Consider the following 26,218-nt stretch of genomic DNA (forward strand, 5'->3'; position numbering starts at 1 on the left):
CAGAGTTTCACTTTTGTTGCCCAGGCTGGAGTGCAATGGTGTGATCAGTGCTCACTGCAACCTCTGCCTCCCGGGTTGAAGGGATTCTCCTGCCTCGGCCTCCTGAGTAGCTGGGATTATAGGCACCTGCCACCACACCTGGCTAATTTTTGTATTTTTAGTAGAGATGGGCTTTCACCATGTTGGCCAGGCTGGTCTCGAACTCCTGGCCTTAGGTGGTCTGCCTGCCTCAGCCTCCCAAAGTGCTGGAATTACAGGCATAAGCCACATTGCCTGGCCAAAAATCTGATTTTTAAGGAGTTTTCACTGCCATACAATTCTGTAATGTTAAGCTTCTTCCATGTTGCCAACAATTTCAAAGAGCGAAAGGCAGGAATGTAAAAACCACTGAGGGTGGTTTTCAGCATCATTGAGGGTGCTTATCAGTGATAGAGTAATAAGATACTTAAGATATTTATGGAGTTTTAGTAGCAATTTGAGCCCTGTACCAGACATATATAGTTACATATTTCCAGGTAAGATCAAAACATGGGGAAAATATTCCTTTGTAATATTCCCCCTGGCATTTTGTTTTCTTCTACCTGCTTGTTAATCAGTGTCTCTCTCTGTCTCCCTCTCTCTCTCTCTCTCTCTCTCTCCCCCTTTCTTTTAGAGACAGGGTCTTGCTCTTGCTTGTTGCCCAGGCTGGAATGCAGTGGTACAATCATAGCTCACTACAATCCTGAAATCCTGGGCTCAAGCAATCCTCTCACCTCAGCCTCTCAAGTAACTAGGACTACAGGCAAGCGCCACCAAGCATGACCTGGAATCTCTTTTAAATAGGATAGAATCCTTCCTGAACTGGCAATAATCTTAACATGAAAATGCCTAGGGTGGTGATATTGACCTAAATCTACAATAGGTATAGACTTTGGCATCAGAGCTGAGGTTTGTCTGAGTAAGACTGGTGGTGTGATGTGAGGAGAGATTTGGGATGGTGAATTCTTAAGTAAGGTTTAGCGGGGAGACGCAGAAAAAGGGTCCGAAGATAAACATCTGACTGCCCCAACCACTGCCTAATAATCAGTATTCCCGCGCGATGCTCAGGCTTCAGGGATTGCCTGGTGACAAGTGACTGACTGGCACCAGACTTCTGGTGAACATGGAGGGAGAGGATTTATCCTGCCTGAAGGTTTATTGCATTTATTCCAACACAAGTGTGATATCTCAGGCGTAGGCTCAAGTTCTCTTCTCTCTGGGTGTCCATGAGTGATTGCTGCCAACAACTCAGTACCTCCAAGGTCACAGCAGAGCTCTGCAGAGCCAGTCCCCAACCTTCTGAACCATCAATCCTTTTTCCTTAGAACACTTCCCACGTCCTGACAAAACAGTTCTCTAATCAAAACACCCCAAACGTGGTCATTTCTATCCTCACAAAAGATAATATAATTTAAATGAGATTGTGGAATGCTAAACTATACACCCAAACCCCAAAGCACTAAAATTTTTCTATCAAGCAGAGCCACCTAGTGGTAAAATGCAACATTTTTTTAAAATTCCCATTTATTTTCTCACTCCTAGTTTACAGTTACCCACTTTAAGACTGTCGCCTCCATCTGTTTTCCTTACCAAACATCTATTTATCCAAGGTAAACAAACCTACAGTTTTTCATAATTGGAAAGCTTTATGACTAAAACAGAAGCCGAAGCAACAGTGTCTCTTTAGAAGGGCAAGGAAATGTCAATACTCATTTATTTCTAAAGATAAAGAGTCCTAGGATATTTACTTTGTAGCCTTCTATTTTCTGTAACACACTTCCTCTTCTCCGCACTATGCACATATCCACCCATGTAAATGATCTCATACGACTTATAGGCGTGGAGAAGGCAAGCAAAAAGTGTTCCACCCTGGTTCCCAATCCCTCCCTGCCATATACATATAATCTGTGGTAGAAATAAGAAGTACCTTGGATTGTGATTTGATTCCTTCTCTTCCTTCAAGGTAGGTAAACATTCAAAGTTAGCTAGGACAGAATAAAAGCAAACTCATTGTTAGTTCCTGAAATTGTATTTTCTATCCACAAACCTGATACAGTTGAATACCATAGTTCTCTGATCTGTGTGGTTACTTTCACAAAAATGGCCTCCTCAAGGAGTGATAGTGGTGAAAAGATTAATGATGTCAAGGCTCTTGAAATGGCAAAAGCACTAATAACACAGATACAAAACTTCAACGTGCCTCTGACCCTGGAAAGGACACAATTCATCACTGCTTGGTTATTCTGTCCCTGTAGCACCCCAGTGATCCAAAAGCTAGAATCTGCATGTCTCAGGATAGACACTGGAATAAGATGGCTTCGCCTGAGGTTCCAATGTGTCTGCAGAATGATTTCCATCAGATTGCGTGGTAGAAAAGAATTGGGTAAAGTGGGAAAACAGCTGATCTTCCTACGGTCATGAGTTCTTTTCTATTACACCACTCGTTATTTTTAAGGGCAAAAAAATTCTTTGATTCTATCACCTATGTGTCAAAATAACTCAGCTTTAGTTGTCAAATAGAAATGCCTTTTCCAGTTTTCTGGTTTTAGTGAGTACGACAGAATCATGATTTTATATTTCACAAAATCTCTGGCACAAAACGTAATACAACAACATAGTAAGAAGAGATTGCCTTTCTGTGGTGAATTTTTTTCTTCTACCTTTTTTTTTTTTCATTTTCCAAATTCTACTATGTATGCATATTACTTTTAGCAACTGAAAAACAACAAAATGAGATTCCTGAAGGACTATCTCAGTGACCTGCCCCATCCTCAAATAGAATGGCTTTACAGAGTCCTTCTTTCCTCAGTATGAAAAACTGTTAGAAATTGTACAAGTTAGCTGAGTGACTGTTTTTTGAAATCACATCTTGATAAGCCTCTGGTAGTAATCACTTTTTTTTTTTTTTTTTGAGATGGAGTCTCGCTCTGTCACCCAGGCTGGAGTGCAGTGGCACCATCTTGGCTCACTGCAAACTCCACCGCCTGGGTTCAAGCTATTCTCCTGCCTCAGCCTCTCTAGTAGCTGGGAGTACAGACATGTGCCACCACACCCTGATAATTTTGTATTTTCAGTAGAGCTGGGGTTTCACCACGTTGGCCAGGCTGGGTTTGAACTCCTGTCCTCAGGTGATCCACCCGCCTCGGCCTCTGAAAGTGCTGGGATTATAGGCGTGAGCCACTGTGCCTGGCCTGGCAGTAGTAATTCTTATAACCAGTCTCTGAATTTTCTAACTCTACTGTAGATTGTTGAATTTGACAGACCCTAGGGTATTTTTTTAAGATAAATGGTAAAAAATACAAATGATATGATAATGCTGGGTTTTATTAATTTAATCTAAGTAGTAACAATAATTAATTTTTAAAGGGAATTTAAAAAAGAAAAAAGCAGCTGTCATCATTTTAAAGTCCCATTATTGATTTACTAAAAAGTAAGGAACATATACTTCCATTACTGCCAGATATCAATTGGAAATTGTTATATGGGGTATGTATATCACCATCTACATGAGCAATGTCCAATAGAGCCTTCTAAAGTGATAGAAATATTCTACGTTACTCTCCACTTAGTAGCCATTGGCTACTAAACACTCAATATTTTTTAATTTTAGTTTTAATTAATTTAAATTTAAATAGCCACATTTGGTGATTATCTATTAGGTTGAACAGCACAGATCTATGGATACTACATTTGATAAAGTTTTATATCCATAGTCAGTTTAAAATTATAGATCTTTAAATTCTGTAATGTATAAGATAATGCCAGATGCTAACTTTTTCCAGATCATTTGGCCTCAGAGATTTCCTTTCTCAAATAAAATACCATTTTCTTCTTCAAAAAGACCATTTCAACAACTTGTACAGAAATAAAAACAAGTGGCACCAATTAAGCTGAATATTTAAGTATTGTCAGACCAAGTTTATTATCTGCATGTACCAGATCTAATGTGGGATTGGGCTCTGTCTCACTCCAGGATTTATTGAGATATTTATAAAGCTGTTGCAGCCTTCTGTTACTAGAGAGGAAAGGAAAAAAAACAACTTTAGGTTACCACATACCATTTCTATTCATGCTGTTCATCCATTTATCAAGCTCTTCCATTTCAATTTCCATAACAGAGGGTGTATCTTCCTCAAAAATAGGGCTAGAAATAGAGAGCAAAAGGCTTGTTAGAAAGAAATGTGAAAGATGCCTAATTTCATTTGGAAAGAGACTAGAATGCTGATCCTGAGGAAGATGAACTTGATTCAGTGCCTTATGCTCTAGGGAAGCCTGGAGGCTTGCCCTATTCCAAACTATCAAATTTCAATAGGAAGAAAGGCTACCACACAAGCAAACATACATTTATCACAGGTCCAAAAGTGGGGTGCCCACGGGCCCAGCAAGTGGACTAAAAAGGGAACCCAGGAGACTGCTCCCCTGAAGGTGCAAAGTCAAGTCTGCAAGGCTCCCAGGGTGAGGCGCTTCCGGGGAGTTGCCACATTAAGCATTTTAGCCTTGCTTAATTTCACTTCCTGTTCTTTGGGGTGTTTTGATCAGTGCCCCAGGTCAAGAGGCCACTGTCAACAGGCTAGAGTTATCACCTGTCCCTTCAATTCCCAGGCCTTTCTCTCTTGGAGAAATGGAGCAGTTGCTTTCAGAAATTCACCGCCCTCACTTGCAGAAGCTCAAAGTGCACAGTCAGGGGACAGAGCCCGTGGTTAGTGGAGATGGGGGTGGGGAAAGAGGGACCACCAGCTCTGAAAGCAGCGTAGGCGGTACACTGCGTAGAGGAAGCGACAAAGTTTCTAAACCAGGAGGCTGCTTGGAAGATGGGGAGGATATGGCATCACCCCAGAGCATGCTTCTGAGTGGAGGCTTGTTTTTCTCTCTCCCACCCCTCCTTCCCTCCCTCCTCTCCCTTCCTCCTGCTCCTCCCACTCTTCCCTTCTTCCTCCTCTCTCTCTCCCATTGCTGGGGGTTCTTGCTGTGTGAACTTCTGCTTCGATCAGGGCTCCCTGCTAAATATCAGCTCAAGTATCTTTCCTGGTGATAAAATTTCTAATCAGAGTAAATGAACCAACGTCCTTGAAATACAGCTAGGGATAGAATATTTAACTGCTAAGCACTTGAAATTGGTAGCATTCAGATTCTTTTCTGAATGTAGGACAACGAAATAAAGCAGATGCCACGCTGTCCTTGCCCAGATCACACTCACACGCTGGATAGGGTTTGGGGATGCCAGCACATCCTCCCTTAGGCTGCCAGGGATCTCCAGCCCCGCCTGGGAAGCAGGAGAGTCCCGCAAGGTGTCAGAACAAAAACACCTGAAAAGGCAGCTGTCCGCCTTAACTGTTGCTGTTCACACCCCAGGTGGATCAGAAGCAGCAGGGAAAATTTACACAGCAGGGAAAACTTACACTTTCACGTTTTCACTTCCCAGTTCATCTAAAAGGAAATGAACATAAAGGTCATGTTAGCTTTGTTCTTCTGTAACAACTTTTAATTTCAACAACAGCTGAAGTCTCCTTTACAAAGAGAGTAAAATGACATTAAGTAACATTTTTAAAGGAGCAATCATTAACTTAGAGTCAAACAAGTGCGGATTGCCATATTAAAACGAGGTCCTAATCCGTGTGAAATCTGCTTTCTTTTAGATGTGGATGGTCTGCTGAGAACGCTCATTTCAGATCAGATGTTCATCCGTCTTTATTTTTTACATCCACGAGAAGAGGAAAACATTGGTAAGGAAAGGCAAGGGAGGGTGAAACAAGAGGGCTTGCTCCTTGGCGTCCTTCAGTAAAATGTCCCAGATCTAAAGGTTGCTGCTTCATCTCCTGTGATACACCATGCTGAGCGCCGTGGCACTGTGCCTCACTCCTGGCGGAGGATGTGGGCTCTTCCATCAGCGGCTCCCCTTGGAATTTTCATTTTACCCCTGCTCTTTGCATGGCTGCATCCCTCACATCCTCAGGGTCCCAGCTTAAATACTCTTTCCTCAGGGAGGCCTTCCCCACCTACTCTACTTAAAGAAGGGCCCATCTTTCCTGTTGCTCCCCAGCTCAGCACCTTGCTTGCATCTTTCATAATACTGGCCACAATTTCTCATTGGTCAACCCGTCTGTTTGATTTTTTTTTCTGTCTGTCTCTCTCACTAGACAAAGTACAAAGGGGCAGGGATCGTGTCTGTCTTATTTATTGTGGTATCCCCTCAGCTCTGAGCCAGCTAGCCCAGTACCTGGTAAATGCCTAGTCAGTATCAGTGGAATAAATGATTAGGTGTTAACCTCCATTGTCCAGCACTGGGATTCAATTCATGTCCAATATTTCGGACTTAGCATAGTGAAACTTCCAACAAGCCTGTTTTTAGTTCCTGTTGGTTGAGGTGAGAGTCAGGTAACTGTTTACAAAATGGCTCTAATGCACATCAGACTCCAAATGAACAAGTGGTGAGAATTGGAGCCTGATATCCCAGCTGAAGCCCTGTTTCATTTGGCAGGAGAACCAACACATCCAGAGAAATGAGGCAATGATGTTGAGTGGATAGCACAGGCCTGCTGCACCATTTATCATGTGAAAACTATTGAAAAGCAAACCACTTTGTAGGGGCCCACCAAATAGTCAGAGGTTTCTGATCCTTGGCAGTTAAAGGCCTCCCGTTGTCTGTCCTGGAGAAATGGAGGTCCTCAGTAAAGGAATACAACCAGCAGACACCTGGAACTGAGTTCCTGGCAGCAGTGAGCTGCTGTAATTTCCTGCGGGTTGGCAAGCTTGAATGGCATTGCTAATCCAGGAAAGCTGGGCACAGATGTAAGTTTCATGCCATCACTGCTTGCCTTCCAGGAGCTGCAGGCTACGTCCTCCTGCCCTCCAGTAGGCATCTAAAGCTTCCTGCAGATGCCTGACTCCTCAGAAACTTAGATGGGGGAAAGGAGAATACACACACACACACACACACACACTCTCCACAAACACACACTTTCTATCTAAAATACACAGGCTATTTCCTTAAGGAATTTTACTATAAATAAAGCTCCTACACAATTGAACATCCCTACAGGTGACCCGTAAAGATCCTCCTGTTTTGTCACTCCCTCCTCCCCCCTCCCTTTTCCCCTGCTGAATAACCCCTGACTATTTTCCCAGAGAGCAAGTGGCTGCATGACCCCACCATTGTGGGCATGGATTTATCTTTATAATCCGGGTTCCCCACAGGCTTCAGGGTGAGCAAAAGCTAGCCTGCATGCAGATGACGGAAAACTTTTAAAAGCCATTACAAAAGTGCTCCAGATGCACCAAATGTGAAGCTCCTGTAATCAGTATTAAAACAGAGCAAAAAGCTTTCTATGGCCTCATCTTCCCCGCTCCATGGCTATTACCTCTGCTCCAGCCACCATGGCAACAGAAAAACATCTGGGAGAGCACACAAAGAGCAGAGCATTAAACCAGGAGGGAGACCAATTACTTGTCCTCAGCAATCAGGCCCTGCCCGCTCCACTCCACCCGGGCTATATATATTTATGAATAGCCACCTATTCCCTTTGCAACCAGGAGGCAAATGCAGCTCTTATAAAGCTCCATCTCAAGCCTCCCGTTCCATTTTCCCTCCAACAATCCTTCCATTTCATCTCCTCTGACCCACTTTGTCTTCCTCCTTCAGTTCCTACGTTACCCCCACTTAGCCTGACAGTACCCTCCTCTCAGATCCTCTCCTCTGTGCATTCGATAGTGGGGTTGTCTGGGGGGAGGCTAGGGGAGGGCAGGAGCTACAGGAGCCTCTGGCTTCCTTATCTTGTTTCCACGCTGAGCAGTGAGCAAGAGAGAGAGTCTCTTTCCGGAAGATTTACTGAGTAAGCCAGGCATCATGTAGCCACAGCCTGTTTAAAGTGGTAGTTTATCGCCAGCTGTTTTCCCTGCAGCTCTTTCAGAGTGACCTCGCACATCAAGACACTGCAAACTTAATGCCGGGAGGTCTAGGAAGAATGATAGCAGAACATCACGTTACTACAGCATGTTTCCCTTTCCCTGGACATGAAACGGACCAGCCCAAAGGAAAAAGTAATTTCCAATCAGATGAAGTGTTCTAAAAGTTTTGGCCAAGTCCTCTCCCATTGTCAAATTTAAAGACTTCTTTCCTGGTATAGTATAATAGACCAGGCTCTATCTATGTGGGGTAAGAAACAGTATGTCTGCTTCTAACTTTCCCAGGGGACATAGTGTGCAGGTATCCATGCCCTCCCATAAAACATTTCTGTGGGAGCTTTCCAAGCAAAACACTGGTCTGACCTTCCATGATAGTTGTATTTTACCTGAAAAGAATCAAATTTTGCTAATGTAAATATTCTGCTTTTATTAACTTTTAGCATTCAGTTTTTCTGAAAAGCTGTCCATCTGTTAAGCAGTTAGTGGTCATGTCTGTGTTAAAGCACTGGCTGATAAGAGAAAAAAATTCAAATAAAACCTCTTATCGAAAACTTTTGTGATAAGCCAATTGTTTTGAAATTCTAAGTTTTCTCTGTTGTGTTTTTTAAAGTTAGGCATATTTAAGATAAAAATCATGTACCAATTTTTAGTAAGGATAATGTACAAATTTCACTTTCCCTCTGAGAGTAGATGTTCTTTAAAAAACATTCTAACATTCTTTAATTAAGTCACTTATTCAACAAACATATACAAGCAGCTAGTGTGTGTTGGGCTATGCGTTGAGTTAGGTAAAGCGATGATAATAAGCTAGCACTTGGCACTTATGCCAGGTACTGATTTTTTCTAAGTGATTTGCCTATATAAACCATTTAATTCTCACAACTCTATGAGGTAGGTATTGAATTTGCCCATTTTACAGATGAAGAAACTTAATCAGAGAGTCACAGTGCCAGGAAGTGCAAGCCAACCAAGCAGTGTATGTGGTTTGAGTCTGGACTCTCAACCTCAATGCCACACTGTCACACAAGACAAATAAGACTAGCTTTTGGTTCTCCTGGACCTTAACGACCACATAACCCAGAAAGAAAAGAAGAAACAAGAAAAGAAGGAAGGAAGGAAGGAAGGAAGGAAGGAAGGAAGGAAGGAAGGAGGAAGGGAAGGAGGAAGGGAAGGAGGAAGGGAAGGAGGAAGGGAGGGAGGGAGGGAGGGAAACAAGTCACCAACTTATGACAATGTGAATGCTGTGAACAAAGAGTGTGAACAAAGTATTCTGAGAGCACAGAAGAGATGACAATTAATTTTTCCTAGGGGAGGATTATTAAAGGCTTCCTAAAAACTAGGCCCTAGCAGGGGGGCATGGTGGTTCACATCTGTAACCCCAGTGCTTTGGGAGGCTGAGGTGGGAGGATCACTTGAGCCTAGGAGTTTGAGACTTGCCTGAGCAACATAGCAAGACTCCATCTCTACAAAACATTTTTTAAAAATATCAAAAACTACCGAGGCATGGTGGCACAGGCCTGCAGTACCAGCTACTCTGTAGGCTGAGGTGGGAGGATCACTTGAGCTCAGGAGTTTGAGGCTGCAGTGAGCTATGATCGTGCCACCTCATTCCAGCCTGGGCGACAGAGCAAGGCCCTCTCTCTTAAACAAAACAAAAACAGACCTGGGCCCTGGAAAAAGGGATGGCAGTTTGCCAAGCAGACAAGAAGAAAATTCCAGACAGAAGAAATGGTATCAACCAGGCATGGAGGCATCCTGAAAGTCAAGTCAAGTTCTGGGAATAGCAAATACTTCAAGTGTCGTTGCAGCAGAGGATGCATGAACCATGTCTGAGGTTGAGGCTGGCTCTCGCTTGTAAATGGCTTTTGAACCTTGAGACTTTCACGATGAAATTCAATGAAAAATCAATTTCTGGATTTGGAGCCTAAGAGCCTCACCATGTGAGTGGATATCCCCCCCACCCCTTGACTCCATTAGGTAAAACCAGCCATGGTTTGGGGAAGGAAATGATGAATTTCCCTGAATTTTAAAAAATTTAAAAAGCTCTGTTTGCTTTTTTTTCTTAAGCTTAGAAAGAAGCCTCCATATGACCACGTTATTAGGAAGTCCGGAAATTTCAAGCAGTGGAGAAATATATGTATTTCTGACTTCTTTGGAATCCATTATATGGGCCTCTGCCATGAAAGGAAATACTCTTCAGGGCTTCTTCCCCAGCTCACGTTTGCCTCATCTGCTGGCTATGAAATATTCCTCTAGCACAGAGACAGTGAAGTAGGCATGTGGGACAAGGGCACGGCCCCAAAGCCAGAGGTGCCCTGTCATGGGTGTGAGGGACATAAAGTGAGTTTTGTATACATGTATGACTATGTATTGTATTACAGACGTTCCTATCCTTTGAGTAACTTTTTGGAAAGACTATAAAGGCTTCAACTTAAAAATTGAATCCGAGCGAGTTTTACTAGCACAAGCCAAAAGTACCCAAGTCTGCTTTGGACCTAGAACTACCCTGACTCCTAGCATGTGATGCTCCTTGAATCACAACTGAATACTCTCAAAGTGGGTCTCTGACTGAGGGAATTTTCTATCTAATTCATTTTCAGATTGATGTTAGTAATCTTTAGACAGTTGAAGAATTTGATTATGAAAGTTAGCATAGCTTCAATGGGAACAAGAACAATGCTTCCTCCAGGACTTTTCAAGATCAAATTGGGATGTGGGGTGGGGGAGAAAATAAAATCTGTAACAGAAATATAGATGAAAGAATGCTCTTCTGGTGGTGATGACCCCAAGGCCTCTAGCCTTCCCATCCCTAACCCTGATCTGACCCACTCCTTGATCAGCCTTTCTCTTTCCCCAGTGATGGGAAATGTTATACTGGCTTACTGGCTAAAATTATACAGGATCCTCATCTGGATTAGGGACAAAGATGGCAGCAGTAGAAAAGCATCCCTCAGAAATATGCAGGTTCAGGTCCAGACCACTGCAATAAAGTGAGTGTTGCAACAAAGCAAGTCACATTAATTTTTTAGTTTCCAAATGCATAAAAAGTTATGTTTTTCCTATAATGTAGTCTATTAAGTGTGCAACATTGTGTCTACAGAGACAATGTATATACCTTAATTTAAAATACTTCATCGCTAAAAAATGCGAACGATCATCTGAGCCTTCCGCGAGTTGTAATTTTTCTGGCGGAGGGTCTTGCCTTGATGTTGGTGGCTGCTGACTGATCAGGGTGGTGGTTGCTGATGGTTGGGAAGGCTGTGGCAATGTCTTAAAGTAAGATCACAATGAAATGTGTCACATTGATTGACTCTCTTTCACAAAGATTTCTCTGTAGCATACGATGCTTTGTTCGATAGCATTTTATCCGCAATAGAATTCTTTCACTATTGGAGACGATTTTCACAAAACCCGCCCCTGTTCTACCAACTATGTTTATGGAATATTCTAAATCCTCTGTGGTCATTTCAACAATGTTCATGGCATCTTCACTAGGAGTAGATTCCATCTCAAAAAAACACTTTCTTTGTTCATTCAGAAAAAGCAATTTCCCAGCCACTTAACGTTTTATCATGAGATTGCAGCAATTCCATGGCATCTTCAGGCTTCGCTTCTTATCCTAGTTCTCTTGCTCTTTCTACCACATCTGCAGTGACCCCTCCACTCAAGTCTTGAACCCCTCAAAGTCATTCGTGGGTCTTGGAATCAACTTCTTCCAAAATGCTGTTGATGCTGATATTTTGACCTCCTCCTGTGAATCGGAAATGTTCTTAACGGCATCTAGAATGGTGAATTCTTCCTAGAAGATTCCTTCCCAGATTTATCAGAAGACTCACCATCTATGGCAGCTATGGCCTTACAAAATGTATGTCTTAAACAATAAGACTTGAAATTCAAAATGACTCCTTAATCCATGGGCTGCAGAATGGATGTTTTATCAGCAGGCATGAAAACATTAGTCTCCTTGTACATCTCCATCAGGCCTCTTGGGTGACCAGGTGCATTGTCAATGAGCAGTAATATTTTTAGTGGAATCTTGTATTTTGAGGAGTAGATCTTAACGGTGGACTTAACTTATTCAGTAAACCATGCTATAAACAAATGTGCTAACATCCAGGCTTGGTTGTTCCACTTATAGAGCACAGGCAGAGTAGATTTAGCATAATTGTTAAGAGCTGTCAGATTTTCAGAATGGTAAATAAGAATTGACTTTAACTTAAAGTCACCAACTACATTAGCTTCTAACAAGGGAGTCAGCATATCTTTTGAAGCTTTGAAGCCAGGCAGTGACTTCTCCTCTCTAGCTATTAAAGTCTTAGATGGCATTTTTTTTTTTTTTTAAGTAGGAACAGGGTTTCACCATGTTAGCCAGGCTGGTCTTGAACTCCTGACCTCAAATGATCTGCCTCAGCTTCCCATAGTGCTGAGATTACAGGCGTGAGCCACCATGCCCAGTCAGATGGCATCTTCTTCCAATAGAGGACTGTTTCATCTACATTGAAAATCTATGGTTGAGTGTAGCCACCTTCATCAATGATTTGAACTAGGTCTTCTAGATAGCTCACTGCAGCTCCTACATCAGTCCTTGCTGCTTCATCTTGCACTGTTATGTTATAGAAATGGCTTTTTCCCTTAAACCTCATGAACCACCATCTGCTAGCTTCCAATTTTTCTTCTGCAGCTTCCTCACCTCTCTCAGCCTTTGTAGAATTAAGGAGAATTAAGGCCTTGCTCTGGATTAGGCTTAGGCTTAAGAGAATGCTGTGACTGGTTTGATCTTCTACCCAGACCACTGAAACGTTCTTTATATCAACAATAACACTGCTTTGCTTTCCTATCATTGTGTGTTCACGACTAGCACTTTTAGTTTCCTTCAAGAACTTTTTCTTTGCATTTACAACTTGGCTAAATGTTTGGCACAAGAGGCCTGGTTTTCAGCCTATCTCAGCTTTCAACTTGCCTTCCTCACAAGGCTTAATCATTTCTAGCTTTTCACTTAAAATGAGAGATATGTGACTCTTCCTTCCATTTGAACACTCAGATGCCATTGTAGGGTTATGAATTGGCCTAATTTCAATATTGTTCTGTATCAGGGAATAGAGAGGCCTGAAGACAGGGAGAGAGATGGGGAATGGCCTGTTGGTGAAGCAGTCAGAACACACACAACGTTTATCAATTAAGTTCACTGTCTTCCGTGAGCATGGTTTCAGGCACCCCAAAACAATTACAACAGTAATATCAAAGATCATGATCACAGATCACCATAACAGGTATAGTAGTATGAAAACATTTGAAACATTGTGAGAATTATCAAAATGTAATGCAAAGACACAAAGTAAACGTGCTGTTGAAAAAATGATACCAATAGACTGGTTCGATGCAATGGTTGCCACAAAACTTCAATTTGTTAAAAAAAAAAAGCAATACCTGTAAAGTGCAATAAAGCAAAGTGCAACCAAACAAGGTGCACCTGTATTTTAAAATTCAATTAAACTTTTTTTTTAAGAAAGGAATATGCATATATTCACTTCTGGAAAATTTCAATGAAATGTATTATTTATCGCTTACTATTATATGTAGTCCTTGTTGCTTAATTTTAAAACATCTCTGCTCCTTCTCCAATCCCACCCCCACCTGTAGGCAGGTTTTAGGATAATACTCACATGTCTGTAAAGCACTCTGAGATCCTTGGCTAGAAGGTTCTGTATCAAAGCAAAGAATATTTTGTTTTATTGATTGTTCACTAACACATGAAGCAATTTTCTGGAAATGGGAATACACCAAATATTTACCTTGTTTAGTTCTTTTTCTTTTACAGTATGTTGCAAGGAATACCACGGATAAAAGTAAGAGGACCAATAAAATCAATGGGATCAACACCATCAGTATAAACTCTAACTGATTTTCGTCCGGAGCAATGTTGGTAGAATTTATATTTGCAGTTAATGTTTCTTTGATGGTCACTGCAGCAAATGCGCTTGGAATAGTCACTTTATTTGGTCTTTCAGATTCCTCAGTTGTATCTCCTGAGTTTTCTAATTCCTCATAATTACCTGTGGGAACAGATACAAAATTGAAATTGCCATGGAGACAAAGTTAGTATGTTATATTGTCAATGATTTTTAAATTATTCCTAGATACATTCTGTGATAAATTTGACCCACTATACTTGGCCTCCAAGCTAAGTGTGACACAGAACATTGATTTAACATAAATGAAGCTCAATCTGGGAGTATACTGAATATGGAATCAGAGCTCAGAGAAAAACCTCGCACAAAGGTAGGCAGTTTTGCATTGACCAGACGTTTTAGATACGCTTAAGCAAAGTGCATTCGGAAGCTTCCTCATGTTAAGGGTGATTTTCCAAGCCAAGTTATGTGATATTACAGGACATCTCCTATAGGATATGATAATGTTTTAATAAAATGTCTGAATAAATTTAAATTCACATTTACTAAAAGTTAAGTACATGCCATACAGCACTTTTAGATGTAAAGAAGTGCACTCTGTTTCCTAATTTTTTTTTTTTTTTTTTTTTTTTTTTTGAGGCACAGTCTTGCTCCATTGCCCAGGCTGGAGTGCAGTGGCATGATCTCAGCTCACTGCAACCTCCACCTCCTGGGTTCAAGCGATTCTCGTGCCTCAGCCTCCAGAGTAGCTGGGATTACAGGCACATGCCACCATACCCAGCTAATTTTTGTATTTTTAGTAGAGACAGGGTTTCACCATGTTGGCCAGGCTGGTCTCGAACTCCATGCCTCAAGTGATCCACCTGCCTCAGCCTACCAAAGTGCTAGAATTGCAGGTGTGAGCCACTGCGCCTGTCTGTGTCCTAATATTTAAATAAAAGGTTACCTACCAATGGAAAATAATTCTTTGAAAATGAATTGACTGTGCCGGGCACGGACGGTGGTTCTCGCCTGTAATCCCAGCACTATGGGAGGCTGAGGTGGGCAGATCACCTGAGGTCAAGAGGTCGAGACCAGCCTGACCAACATGGTGAAAGCCCATCTCTACTAAAATACAAAAATTAGCTGGGCATAGTGGCGGCTGCCCGTAATCTCAGCTACTTGGGAGGCTGAGGTGGGAGAATCGCTTGAAACCAGGAGGTGGAGGTTGCAGTGAGCTGAGATTGCGCCATTGCACTCCAGCCTGGCAACAGAGCAAGACTCTATCCAAAAAAAAAAGAGAGAGAGAGAGAGAAGGGAAAGAAGGAAGGAAGGAAGGAAGGAAGGAAGGAAGGAAGGAAGGAAGGAAGGAAGGAAGGAACGAAGGAAGGAAGGAACGAAGGAAGGAAGGAAAGAGAGAGAGAAAGAAAGAAAGAAAGAAGGAAAAAAGAAAGAAAGAAAAGAAAAAAAAATGGATTGACTGCTCAGATTTCAGTATAAGGTCTCACTTTCTGCATAGAGCTGAGTCTGCTTCTGAGATTATCTGACAGAAATCCTCCTGGACTCTAAATAAAAATATGATGCATATCTCATTGGTAAAGTAAAATTCTCAAGGGACAGTTCCCTTAGGGACTAAGGAAATGACATCAATATTTAAATTTATTTATTACATGCATCTGTAGAGCTTCCCCTACTGTCAAACTGTAAGTAACTTTATTCTATTTGAACCTCAGAGTATATTGAAAAACCATCCTGGCTGGGCATAGTGGCTCATGCCTGTAATCCCAACACTTTGGGAGGCCAAGGAGGGCAGGTCACCTGAGGTCAGGAGTTTGAGGCCAGCCTGACCAACATGGTGAAACCCTGTCTTTACTAAAAATACAAAAATTAGCTGGGCGTGGTGGTGCATGCCTGTAATTCCAGCTACTTGGGAGGCTGAGGCAAGAGAATCGCTTGAACCCAGGAAGCAGAGGTTGCAGTCAGCCATGATCGTGCCATTGCACTTCAGCCTGGGCAACAAGAGCGACACTCCATCTCAACAAAAAAGAAAAAGAAAAAAGAAAAGGAAAATAAAAATTATCAGGATGAGAAAGGACTACTGACTTGATGACTGTCTGAAAAACTTTTCCTTACTTGTCTAAGCAGTAGTCATGGTAAGGTAAGCTGAAGGTCTTTGTCCTAATATTGTATAATGTTGCTACCTTTCAGAAGGGGCCAACTGACGAAAATACCTTGTAAGTTGATGCTACAGAAAAATTATCAAATGAGATAATTTATAAGAAAGTTATTCTAAGGTGAAAGGAACTATGCAAATAGAGAAGTCAGCTGCTTTAAACCACACTCTGCAGTATAGGTTAGGCAATTACTTTATAGAATGATCAAACTGGACATTGCAGAGCCAATTCAATAGTTAATCTATCTTCATAATCCCATGACAATGGAGTCCTCTGATTTTGGTTGAAACAATAAAAATGTTTGGTCACTGCTATGAATTGAATATTTGCATTCCCCTCAAATTCATATATTGAAGCCCTAATCCTCAATATGATGGATTAGGGCTAAGAGGTGAGGCCTTTGAGAGGTCATTAGGTTTAGATGAGGTCATGAGAGTGGGGACCCTATGATGGGATTATTGCTCCTATGAGAAGATAAGAAAACCAGAGTTCTCTCTCCTTGCCATGTGCGGATATGGAAAGGTGGCAACTGCAGGCCAGGAAGAGAGTTCTCACCAAATACTGAATCTTCTAGCACCTTTGATCTTGAACTTCCCAGGCTCCAGAACTGTGAGAAATAAATGTCTGCTGTTTAAGTCTCGCAGTCTGTGGTATTTTGTTATGGCATCTGAGCTAAGACAGTAAGAATCTAATTGTGTTGACTGTATGAATAAATACTTCAGTCTCCCACATCAGGGAATTCATTTGAGAATCCCTTTAGTAAATGCAACCCCAAACCATCAGAATCAATTACAAACTGTAGAGTAAACTCACTGGTGCTTCTCACGTGTATATGCCAAAGGCAGGATTGAAAAAAAAAACTATCAATTTTTGAAGAGAGGAGGGGCTTCAAGATGGCTGACTAGATGCATCTGGCACTCATCTCTTCACAAAAAATAACAAAAATAGTGAGTAGATAAGCTACATTTTGAATTGATCATTTAAGGGAGAACACTGGAATTCAACAGAGTAGTAACAGTCAACACTTAAAGCAAGGAAGAAGAGGGAAATAAGGCATCCTTCTTGGCTGAGACTGGCTGGGAGCCAGGAGAAGCTCCCCAATGTAGGGAAAGGGTAAGTGGTCCATATTTCCACTGCAGACTCCTGCAGCCTAGCCGTGGGAGAGCCCCTCAACTCTCACAGGCCCTGAGACTAACACTGAGAGCTGCCTGTAGACTGTGCAATGGCATTGCTCCAGAGAGGGACTTTATGCGGAGTCCCACACACCCCTGAGCCCTAGTGGCTGCAGCACAGTGCCACTTTGAGGGCCCAGCCCCCACCAGACTGTATCCTGCCCTAGGGCCCAACAACCCCTGCATCTCCATGTCTCTGGAGCCCCTGCCTGCAGCCACCACTGCTGCTGGCTGCTGCTGCCAGGGCCAAGGTAGAAGCCACTGGCAGCACCCCTCCCCCCACCCCGGCCAGCAGAGGGGCGCTCACACATGTTTATGTGCCTCAAGGACAAACTCCACTGTTCACAGCTATTGCTGCTATAAACTGCTGCTGCTAGGGCCAAGGCATGAGAAAAGCATGCCCCTGCCCCAGCTGGCTGCCTATGGTTGCTCCCACTGAAAGCAATCCCATCCTCTGCAGTAGCAGGCAGCAATGTAGTCACTGCTGCCTTCACCTGAGCTTTCTATCAGCAGCCTGGGGATTGCTTCACCCCTGCCTATTACAGCCAGATACTGCATGCCCCACCAGAGAGTCAACGAACAGGTCTGCACAGGCCAGCTGTCTCCCAGTGCAGTACTTGACTGTGCCATTTGGGGCCTGGTGATCGCCCAGCCCAGTCCAGCCCATCACCACTGGCACCACAGCATTCCTCCCAGATGCCTGGGACTACCCACTCTGCTGCTACCATCATAGTTGGCATCCACCCTCATGTACCAGCTACAAGCCTGGGGACTGGCCTGCCCAGTCCATTGCAACCACTGCCAACACCAGCACGGGTACTTGGGACCCAGAGTGTTGTCCTACCACTGATACTGCCAACACCCACGCTAATCTGCCTACCTGCCTGGCTAACCACTACCATTTCTAGCACCCAAGCAAGATACCTGGAAGCCCAAGAACCAGCCTGCCTGGACACACTAACACCAGTGCCAGTGTGTGCTGCCTTGGGATCCAAGGACAGATATGCTCAACCCACCTCTGTCACCACTGGGGCCTGAAGACTGGCCCACCTGGTATCCTAGTCCCCAGCAATACTTCACCACAGCCTCCACTAGCAACCACATCCTAAGCTGCTGGGGAAGCCACAGATACTGCTGGTACTGGTTCTAGCAGAATAAATCATACGGAGACTACACTAACTAATGTACATACCCAGAATCAAAGCCAAAGCACTCTACCTAACCAGCACCATAGAAACACCTTACTTTCATAGGGGAGAACATTTTCCTCTCCTATGAAAGTAAATTCAGAGGCCGGGCGCAGTGGCTCATGTCTGTAATCCCAGCATTTTGGGAGGCTGAGGCAGGTGGATCACCTGAGGTTGGGAGTTCAAGACTAGCCTGACCAACATGGAGAAACCCCATCTCTAATAAAAATACAAAATTAGCTGGGCATGGTGGTGCATGCCTGTAATCCCAGCTACTCGGGAGGCTGAGGCAGGAGAATCATTTGAACCTGGGAGGTGGAGGTTGCAGTGAGCCAAGATCATGCCATTGCACTCCAGCCATGAGAGGATACAGAAAAACAACACCCAAAATTAGAAAACAATTCAGGGTATGAATGAGACAAATTCACCAAAGAGATAGAGATAATAAAAAAGAACCAAACAAATTCTGGACCTGAAGAATTCATAAAATAAAATAAAATACACTTGAAAGCTTCAACAATAGACTAAATCAAGCAGAAGGAAGAATCTCAGAATTTGAAGACAGGTCTTTTGAAATAACCTAGTCAGATAAAAATAAAGAAAAAAAGGCCGGGCGCAGTGGCTCATGCTTGTAATCCCAGCACTTTGGGAGGCCGAGGCAGGCAGATCACGAGGTCAGGAGATCGAGACCACGGTGAAACCCCATCTCTACTAAAAATACAAAAAAATTAGCCGGGCGTGGTGGTGGGCACCTGTAGTCCCAGCTACTCGGAGAGGCTGAGGCAGGAGAATGGCGTGAACCCTGGAGGCGGAGCTTGCAGTGAGCCGAGATTGTGCCACTGCACTCCAGCCTGGGCAACAGAGTGAGACTCCGTCTCAAAATAAAAAAAATAAAAATATAATAATAAAGAAAAAAGAATGAGAAAAGCCTGTGTGACATATGAGATACCATAAAGCAAGAAGACAAAGAGAAAATGAGTGTTAGAAAACCTATTTAATGAAACAAGGCCAGATGCAGTGGCTCATGCCTGCAATCCCAACACTTTGGGAGGCCAAGGAGGGAAGATTGCTTGAGCTCATGAGTTCAAGGCCAGCCTGGGCAACATGGCAAAACCCCATCTCTACTAAAAATACAAAAATTAGCTGGGTGTGGTGGCGTGCTTCTGAAAACCCAGCTACTCAGGAGGCTGAGGCAGGAGGAGCATCTGAGCCCTGGAGGCAGAGGTTGCAGTGAGCTGAGATCATGCCACTGTAGTTCAGCCTCAGCAACAGAGCCAGATCCTGCCTGAAAAAAAAAAAAAGAAAAAGAAAAAGAAGACCTGTTTAATGAAACAATAGATGAAAACTTCCCAAGTTTAGCAAGAGATTTAGACATCCAGATACAGGAAGCTCAGAATTCTCCAAATAGATACAATTCAACAAAGGACTTCTCCACAGCACATTATAGTCAAACTGTCAAACATCAAAGACAAAGAAAGAATCCAAAATCAGCAAGAGAAACACATAGTAGTCACCTATAAAGGAACCCCTGTCAGACTAACAGTTAATTTCTCAGCAGAAATCTTACAGGCTAGGAAAGAACGGGATGATATAGTCAAAGGGCTGAAAGAAAACAAAACAATGACAATGAAAACCCTGTCGACCAAGGATTCTATACCCAGCAAAGTTATCCTTCAAAAACAAAGGAAAAACAAAGTCTTTCCCAGACATGCAAAAGCTGAGGGAATTCATTACCACTGGACTGGCCCTAAAAGAAACGCTTAAGGGAGTCCACTGAGAAGCAAAAGAACAACATTTATCATCATGAAAACAATGTTAGAACACAAAACAAGCTCAACACATTTTTAAAAATTGAAATCATATCAAATATCTTCTCAGACCACAATGGAATAAAACTACAAGTCAATAATAAGAACAACTTTGGAGACTGTACAAATACATGGAAATTAAATAACATGCTCCTGAATGACCACCGAGTCAAGAAAGAAATTAAGGAGGAAATTTTTTTAAAAAGGCTTGCAACAAATAAAAATGGAAACACACCATGCTAAAACCTATGGGATACAGCAAAAGCAGTGCTAAGAGGGAAGTTTATAGTAACAAATACCTACATCAAAGAAGTAGAAAGATTTTAAACAGACAATCTAGTGATGCATCTCAAGGAACTAGAAAAGCAAGAGCAAATCAAACCCAAAATTAGTAGAAGGAAAGAAATAATAAAGATCAGAGCAGAACTAAATGAAATAGAGACTAAAAACAAACAAAAAACAAACTATCAACACTACAATGAGATATCATTTCATTGAATGGTTATTTTTGGGCACAGTCGCTCATGCCTATAATCTCAGCATTTTTGGAGGTCAAGACAGGAGGATCACCTGAAGTCAGGAGTTTGAGACCAGCCTGGCCAGCTAAAAATACAAAAACTAGCTGGGCATGGTGGCACAAGTCTGTAGTTCCAGCTACTTGGGAGGCTGAGGCAGGAGGATCACTTCAACCCAGGAGCTGGAGGTTGTAGTGAATTAAGATCACACCACTGCACTCCAGCCTGGGTGACAGAGCAAGATTCCATCTCAAAAGAAAAAAAAAAAGGTTATTGTTGAAAAGGCAAAAGCAGTAGATGCTGGCAAGAATGCAGAGATAAGGGAACTCTTACACACTGTCGGTGGGAATGTAAATTAGTACAGCCACTATGGAAAACAGTATGGCAATTTCTCAAAAAACTAACAAGAGAACTACCATACAATCCTCAATCTCACTACTGGGCATTTATCCAAAGGAAAATAAATCAATATATCAAAGGAATAATTGCATTCGCATGTTCATTGCAGCACTATTCACAATAGCCAAGATAAAAAATCAACCGAAGTATCTATCAATGGATGAATGGATAAAGAAAATGTGGTATATATACACAATGGAATACTATTCAGTCATAAAAAAGAATGAAATCATATCTTATGCTGCAACATAGATAGAGCTGGAGGTCATTATTTTAAGTAAAATAAGACAGGCACAGAAAGACAAATATCTTACGTTCTCGCTCATATGTGGGAGCTAAAAAAGTTGATCTTACAAAGGTAGAGGGAGAATTATAAATATCAGAGGCTTGGAAGGGTGTTTGGGTAAGAGTGGGGGAAGAAGAGAGGTTGGTTAATGGGTAGAAACATACAGTTAGATAGACAGTATAAATTATAACGTTCAATAGTAGAGTAGGATGACTGTAGTTAACAATAATATATTTTATATTTCAAAGTAGCTAGAAGACAGGACTTGAAATGTTCTCAGCACATAGAAATGATAAATACTCAAAGTGATGGATACCCCCAATACACTGACTTAATCATTATAGATTCTATCCATGTAACAAAAAATATCACATGTGCCCTATAAGTATGTAAAATATTATGTGTCAATAAAAATCTACCACTTACTGATCTCTGCCTTCTGAGTTAAGTGGCTTTGTCCTACATTTACAGTAGTCCCCCATTATCCAAGCAGAACATGTTTCAAGGCCCCAGAAGAGGCCTGAAATTATGGGTAGTACTGAACCCCACATAAACTGTGTTTTTTTCTAAACATACCTATGATAAAGTTTAATTTATAAATTAGGCACAGTAAGCAATGAATAACTAGTAATAAAATAGAACAATTACAACAATATACTATAATGAAAGTATGTGCATATGATCTCTCTCTCTCTCAAAATGTCTTATTGTACTGTACTATTTTTGGCCATGGTTGACCATGGGTAACTGAAACCACGAAAAACAAAACTGTGGATAAGGGGGGACTACTTTTTAAGTCTTTAAAATTGGGTAAGTCAATAATGTATTCACATATATGTTAAAGCCTTTGATATATTATGTACCACCCTGAACTAGTAAAGAAAACCTCCTCATTAAAATGATTCTGCTTGGAGAACTACTGCAGCCAGATCAAATAGCATTTTCACTGGTAACCTTGGCCAGTGAAGACTGGTACATATGGGTATGATGAGGTTGGGTGTGGGGTGGGGAATGGGGTTGGTGGTTGGTGCGGTTGGTGGTAATAATCCTTTTACCTAGAGGTCAGTGAATCTTCCTTGAGTATCCAGACCCCGCCCCCCTCACTTTACTTCTTTTGGTTACTTCTATGAATGCTGTAGCTGCTGTTACTATTTCAGCGTCTTTTTTTGAGAATTTACTAAGAACCAATCTCGACCCAGGTGAAATAAACAGCCATGTTGCTCACAAAAAAAAAAAAAAAGAACCAATCTCTATGCTCTGCCTTGTACCCAGATTATTGATTATCTCATTTTGTCCTCACCATTTTTTCAGATAGATATTAGGGCAAAGAGGTTACACAACTTGCCCAAGATCACAGAGCTCACATGGAGGAGTGACGATTTGAAACCAGGGGGCCGATGGCAGAACCAGAGCTTATAACCCCACACAGAGTTTTCCCTCCCTCAGGGAGGAATGCAATGCTTGCAAATCATCAAGTTTGGCCATAAAGTGGTGAATGAGAGGGAACCTCCTGCTCCCATTCCTCTGCCTATACTAGGAGGTGGCTTTCTGGCAGAAGACAGGACAGAGGAAAGGGTTCCCAGAAACCTCGGCTTTGCTGGGGCTCATGCTAAGGCTCCTCAGCTCAGATGCGTTGCCAGCAAAACTGCCCAGAAGGACAGGGTCTTTTCAGCGCCTCTCTGAGGAAGGTGAATGAAGTCCCTAGAGGAACACTTTGCACTCTTAGTCACCATTTGACCCGTGGCCCCGGGAAAAGAGAAAATAGGAAAGGAAACAAGCTAACAAGAATAATGGGGACATCTAGACAATCGGGAATAAAAGAGAAACGGAAAGAAGCATACCAGATGGTCCTGGACTGTGTACATTTACTTTTCAGCATGAGACAACGCTGTTCACAGGTGGCCCTTGGTGGAACGGTGGAGTTAAAGAGGCTGAACGTTCTCTCTGCAATGCCCTCTCCCACATGCCCTCACATGTGTTTTCCGCATTAAGCATCATTTGCTCTCTCAGATTCTCTAGTGGCTAAATGAGAATCAAGGGATTGTTCTCATTCTCTCTCTCTCTCTCTCACTCTCTCTTCCCCCAACTCTATGATAGCTTCGAAATAATAAATAACAGTAACTGGGATGTATTGAATGCTTAGTATGTGCTAGCTGCTAGGATAAACATGTGCTATCTAATTCGATCTTCACAACTTTATTGCCCACATTTTACAGATGAAGAAACTGAATCTTGAATGTCTTGCCCTGGGGTGCAATCCTGTCATTTACATTGTTAATTTCTACTGGGTTTTGAAGGTGCATTTCTTCAAGCATAGGTGACAAATAACAGATGAGGGTCTGGTCATAGCTCTGTCACTTTGTACTTATAGAATTTGGACAAATTACTTTTCCCTTAATGACTTAATGCTCTAATCTGTACAATTGAGGAGTGATCCCCAAGGTCCCATCTATTTCCACATCTCTGTTGATTCCAAAGTGTTCTACCTTGTTTTTAAGTAAAGTTTTTGAATAGGTAATCTGCACATGGTACTTAGTTCAGAAAGGAAGTTTCACTACCACCCTTTCCCCAGGTTACTCAGTTTCCTTCCCCAGAAGTAACCACTGTTTCTGCTCCTTTGACAGAAACTCTATGCATATACAAGTATAAGTATTGTTTCCTGTTTTCTTGTTTTGACACAAATGGTAGCACAATGTATATACTTTCTGCCCCTTGCTTTTTTCACTTAAAATTTTACTTGAAGATCATTCCACGACTGTATAGAGAGCTTTTTTCCCCATTGTTTGAATGTATTATAATCTATTCCTATTGATAGAGATTTAAGTTCTGTTGTGTTTCCAACAATACTGCAATAAACCTCTGTTCATCCTTCAGTTTGCACATAGGCAAGCACGTTCTACAGTGTATCTAAAAATGGAGAGAGCATGAGAGGGTGTTAGGTGCAGGGTAGGGGGGGACAGCATCAAACTACTCTTGGTGGTCTGATCTGAAAAATTCTCTAAGACAAACCTAGTACTCCAGTTTTCACATAATAAGAATTGGCAGAAACTAAGGGAAGAACCGGGTGTGCAGGGAGTCTGGGATGTCAAAGGGAGGAAAGTTGAAAACACTGGGGATCAGCTCCAAGAGTTTGTGCAAGGAGGAATCAAATGTCATCAAAAGGGGGGCTGGCAAACAAAGATGAGCCATAGAATCAGATCAGCAGCCAGGAGTGGGTTGCCAAGGTGACAAGGGTAAGAGTTAGGAAGAAAATCAGAAGTGTACACCAACAAGGTGGAAACCAGAGGAGGTGCCAAAGGCCACAAAAGTATGGATGCAGAGGGCAGCTCGAGGGATTTTTCCCCAAAACATGACAGGTGTCCCTCCCATGGCCTATGGGTTAACAGCCACTCTTAATCCAGTGGACATGGGGCCCCCTAAAACCACTGTGTTGAAAGAAACACTGACTAAGGCCCATAATCATCCATGGAGATTTCCTGCGGGCGGCATCCTGGGCTTCTTGGGTGAAAGTGACCTTTTACAACCTTGGGAGTCCAGCCACTGGGAGGAAGGCAGAACTCTCTTTCAGGAAATAAGTCTGGAGGTGAACCCCCCAGAACACCCAGTGGTACTTCCTGTGCTGTGCTCCAGGACTCCAAGGACATAACCATAGCATCATGGAAGGAAGACAGGATTTGAATTCAGAAGAGCTAGGCTTGAGACTGGCTGCTGCCCTCTGCACCCTTGGGGCCTGGGAAGAATTCCCTCCCTCTCTAATTATCCATTTCCTAAAAGCCAAAAAAGTAGGCCTTCTGCTGTGTCTAGCCCATAGTGTTCATACGAAAGTAAGTGAAATAAGAACTGTTAAAATGCTTTAGGAGCCATAAAGCACCACCCGCAGGCCAGGTATTTGTGTCTTTGTTATTTTCTTCATCCATGGCCTGTTCTCTTTCCCCCCAGCTCTGTACTTGCCTGTTTCTCTGCTGTTCCCCAGAAGGTTAATCTGCCTGGTATAACTTCCTCATTTTACTGCTACTTTACTTCCTTATCTAAATTTGGGCATATTTCAGGGTAAAAGAGGTGGGGCTAGAGGTAAAACTAGCAAAGCTGCAGAAGACAGAAATAGGACACAGGGTGAGAGGGCAAAGAAAGAGGAATTAACAAGCAAAAGAATAGAAGAGAAGAAATAAGGAAGACAACAGGTTAGAAGCAGAAAGGTGGGTAAAGGTCAGTCTTGTGTGGCTTCACGCCCTGCATGGGACCAAACTCCCAGATCACTGGGTGTGAGGGCCGAGGCTGGTGGCTCATAAGCTGCAGATTTGGCAGAAGCCATTCCTGTTAGGTGGCCAAGTCACAGTCATCTCAAGTGACCCCAACACAAACTCTCCCAGGAAGTCTCCCTCCATTTCACCATTTCTCTTTTTCTCTGCTCAGATAATGTAGCATTTTAAAGAGATAATGGAAGTGGTCAGTCATGTGAATGATGAAACTAAGCTGCAATACTTCACTTTATTGTTAATCCAAAAATCTTAAGATCAGCCGATAATAAACTGCACAGTGTAGAGAGTCACTTACACATACTTATTGACAATATTCACGCAAACATATCTGGGACTCATCTTTCACACATCTGGTGAGGATGTATGGGGAAATCCTTGTAAATGAGAAGAAATGTTTGAGGTAACGCTTGGTAGCCCCAACAGCTGGGCTGCACAGTGTCTGCATTATCCCTGCTCAGGGCATCATCACTAAGTGGAAATGACTCTGCTTCTCCAGGAAGCAAACTAGCTAACTTCTCTTTTTCTGAAAGTGAAACAAATGTGCAACCAACACGTACGTGCACTATTTACAATAGCAAAGACATGGAACCAACCCAAATGCCCATCAATG

General features: G+C 42.4%; 1 protein-coding gene across 2 annotated transcripts in view; it reads right to left on the reverse strand.

Annotated features, from left to right (window-relative positions):
* The window catches only part of TMEM154 (transmembrane protein 154), a 54,816-nt gene that overhangs the window by 12,914 nt on the left and 15,684 nt on the right, over positions 1 to 26,218 (reverse strand). Inside the window, exons 2-6 of one of the 2 annotated variants that reach the window (XM_003257843.3) lie at positions 13,713 to 13,973; positions 13,584 to 13,622; positions 5,418 to 5,445; positions 4,077 to 4,162; positions 1,946 to 2,003 (exon numbers count right to left, since the gene is read on the reverse strand). In XM_003257843.3, coding sequence (XP_003257891.1) covers positions 1,946 to 2,003; positions 4,077 to 4,162; positions 5,418 to 5,445; positions 13,584 to 13,622; positions 13,713 to 13,973 — 472 coding nt within the window. Of the gene's footprint in view, positions 1 to 1,945; positions 2,004 to 4,076; positions 4,163 to 5,417; positions 5,446 to 7,533; positions 7,971 to 13,583; positions 13,623 to 13,712; positions 13,974 to 26,218 lie in introns of those variants that run through there. The other variant, XM_012507973.2, reaches the window with a different exon arrangement.

The sequence above is a fragment of the Nomascus leucogenys genome, chromosome 7b (assembly GCF_006542625.1).
Source record: "Nomascus leucogenys isolate Asia chromosome 7b, Asia_NLE_v1, whole genome shotgun sequence".
NCBI lineage: Eukaryota > Metazoa > Chordata > Mammalia > Primates > Hylobatidae > Nomascus > Nomascus leucogenys.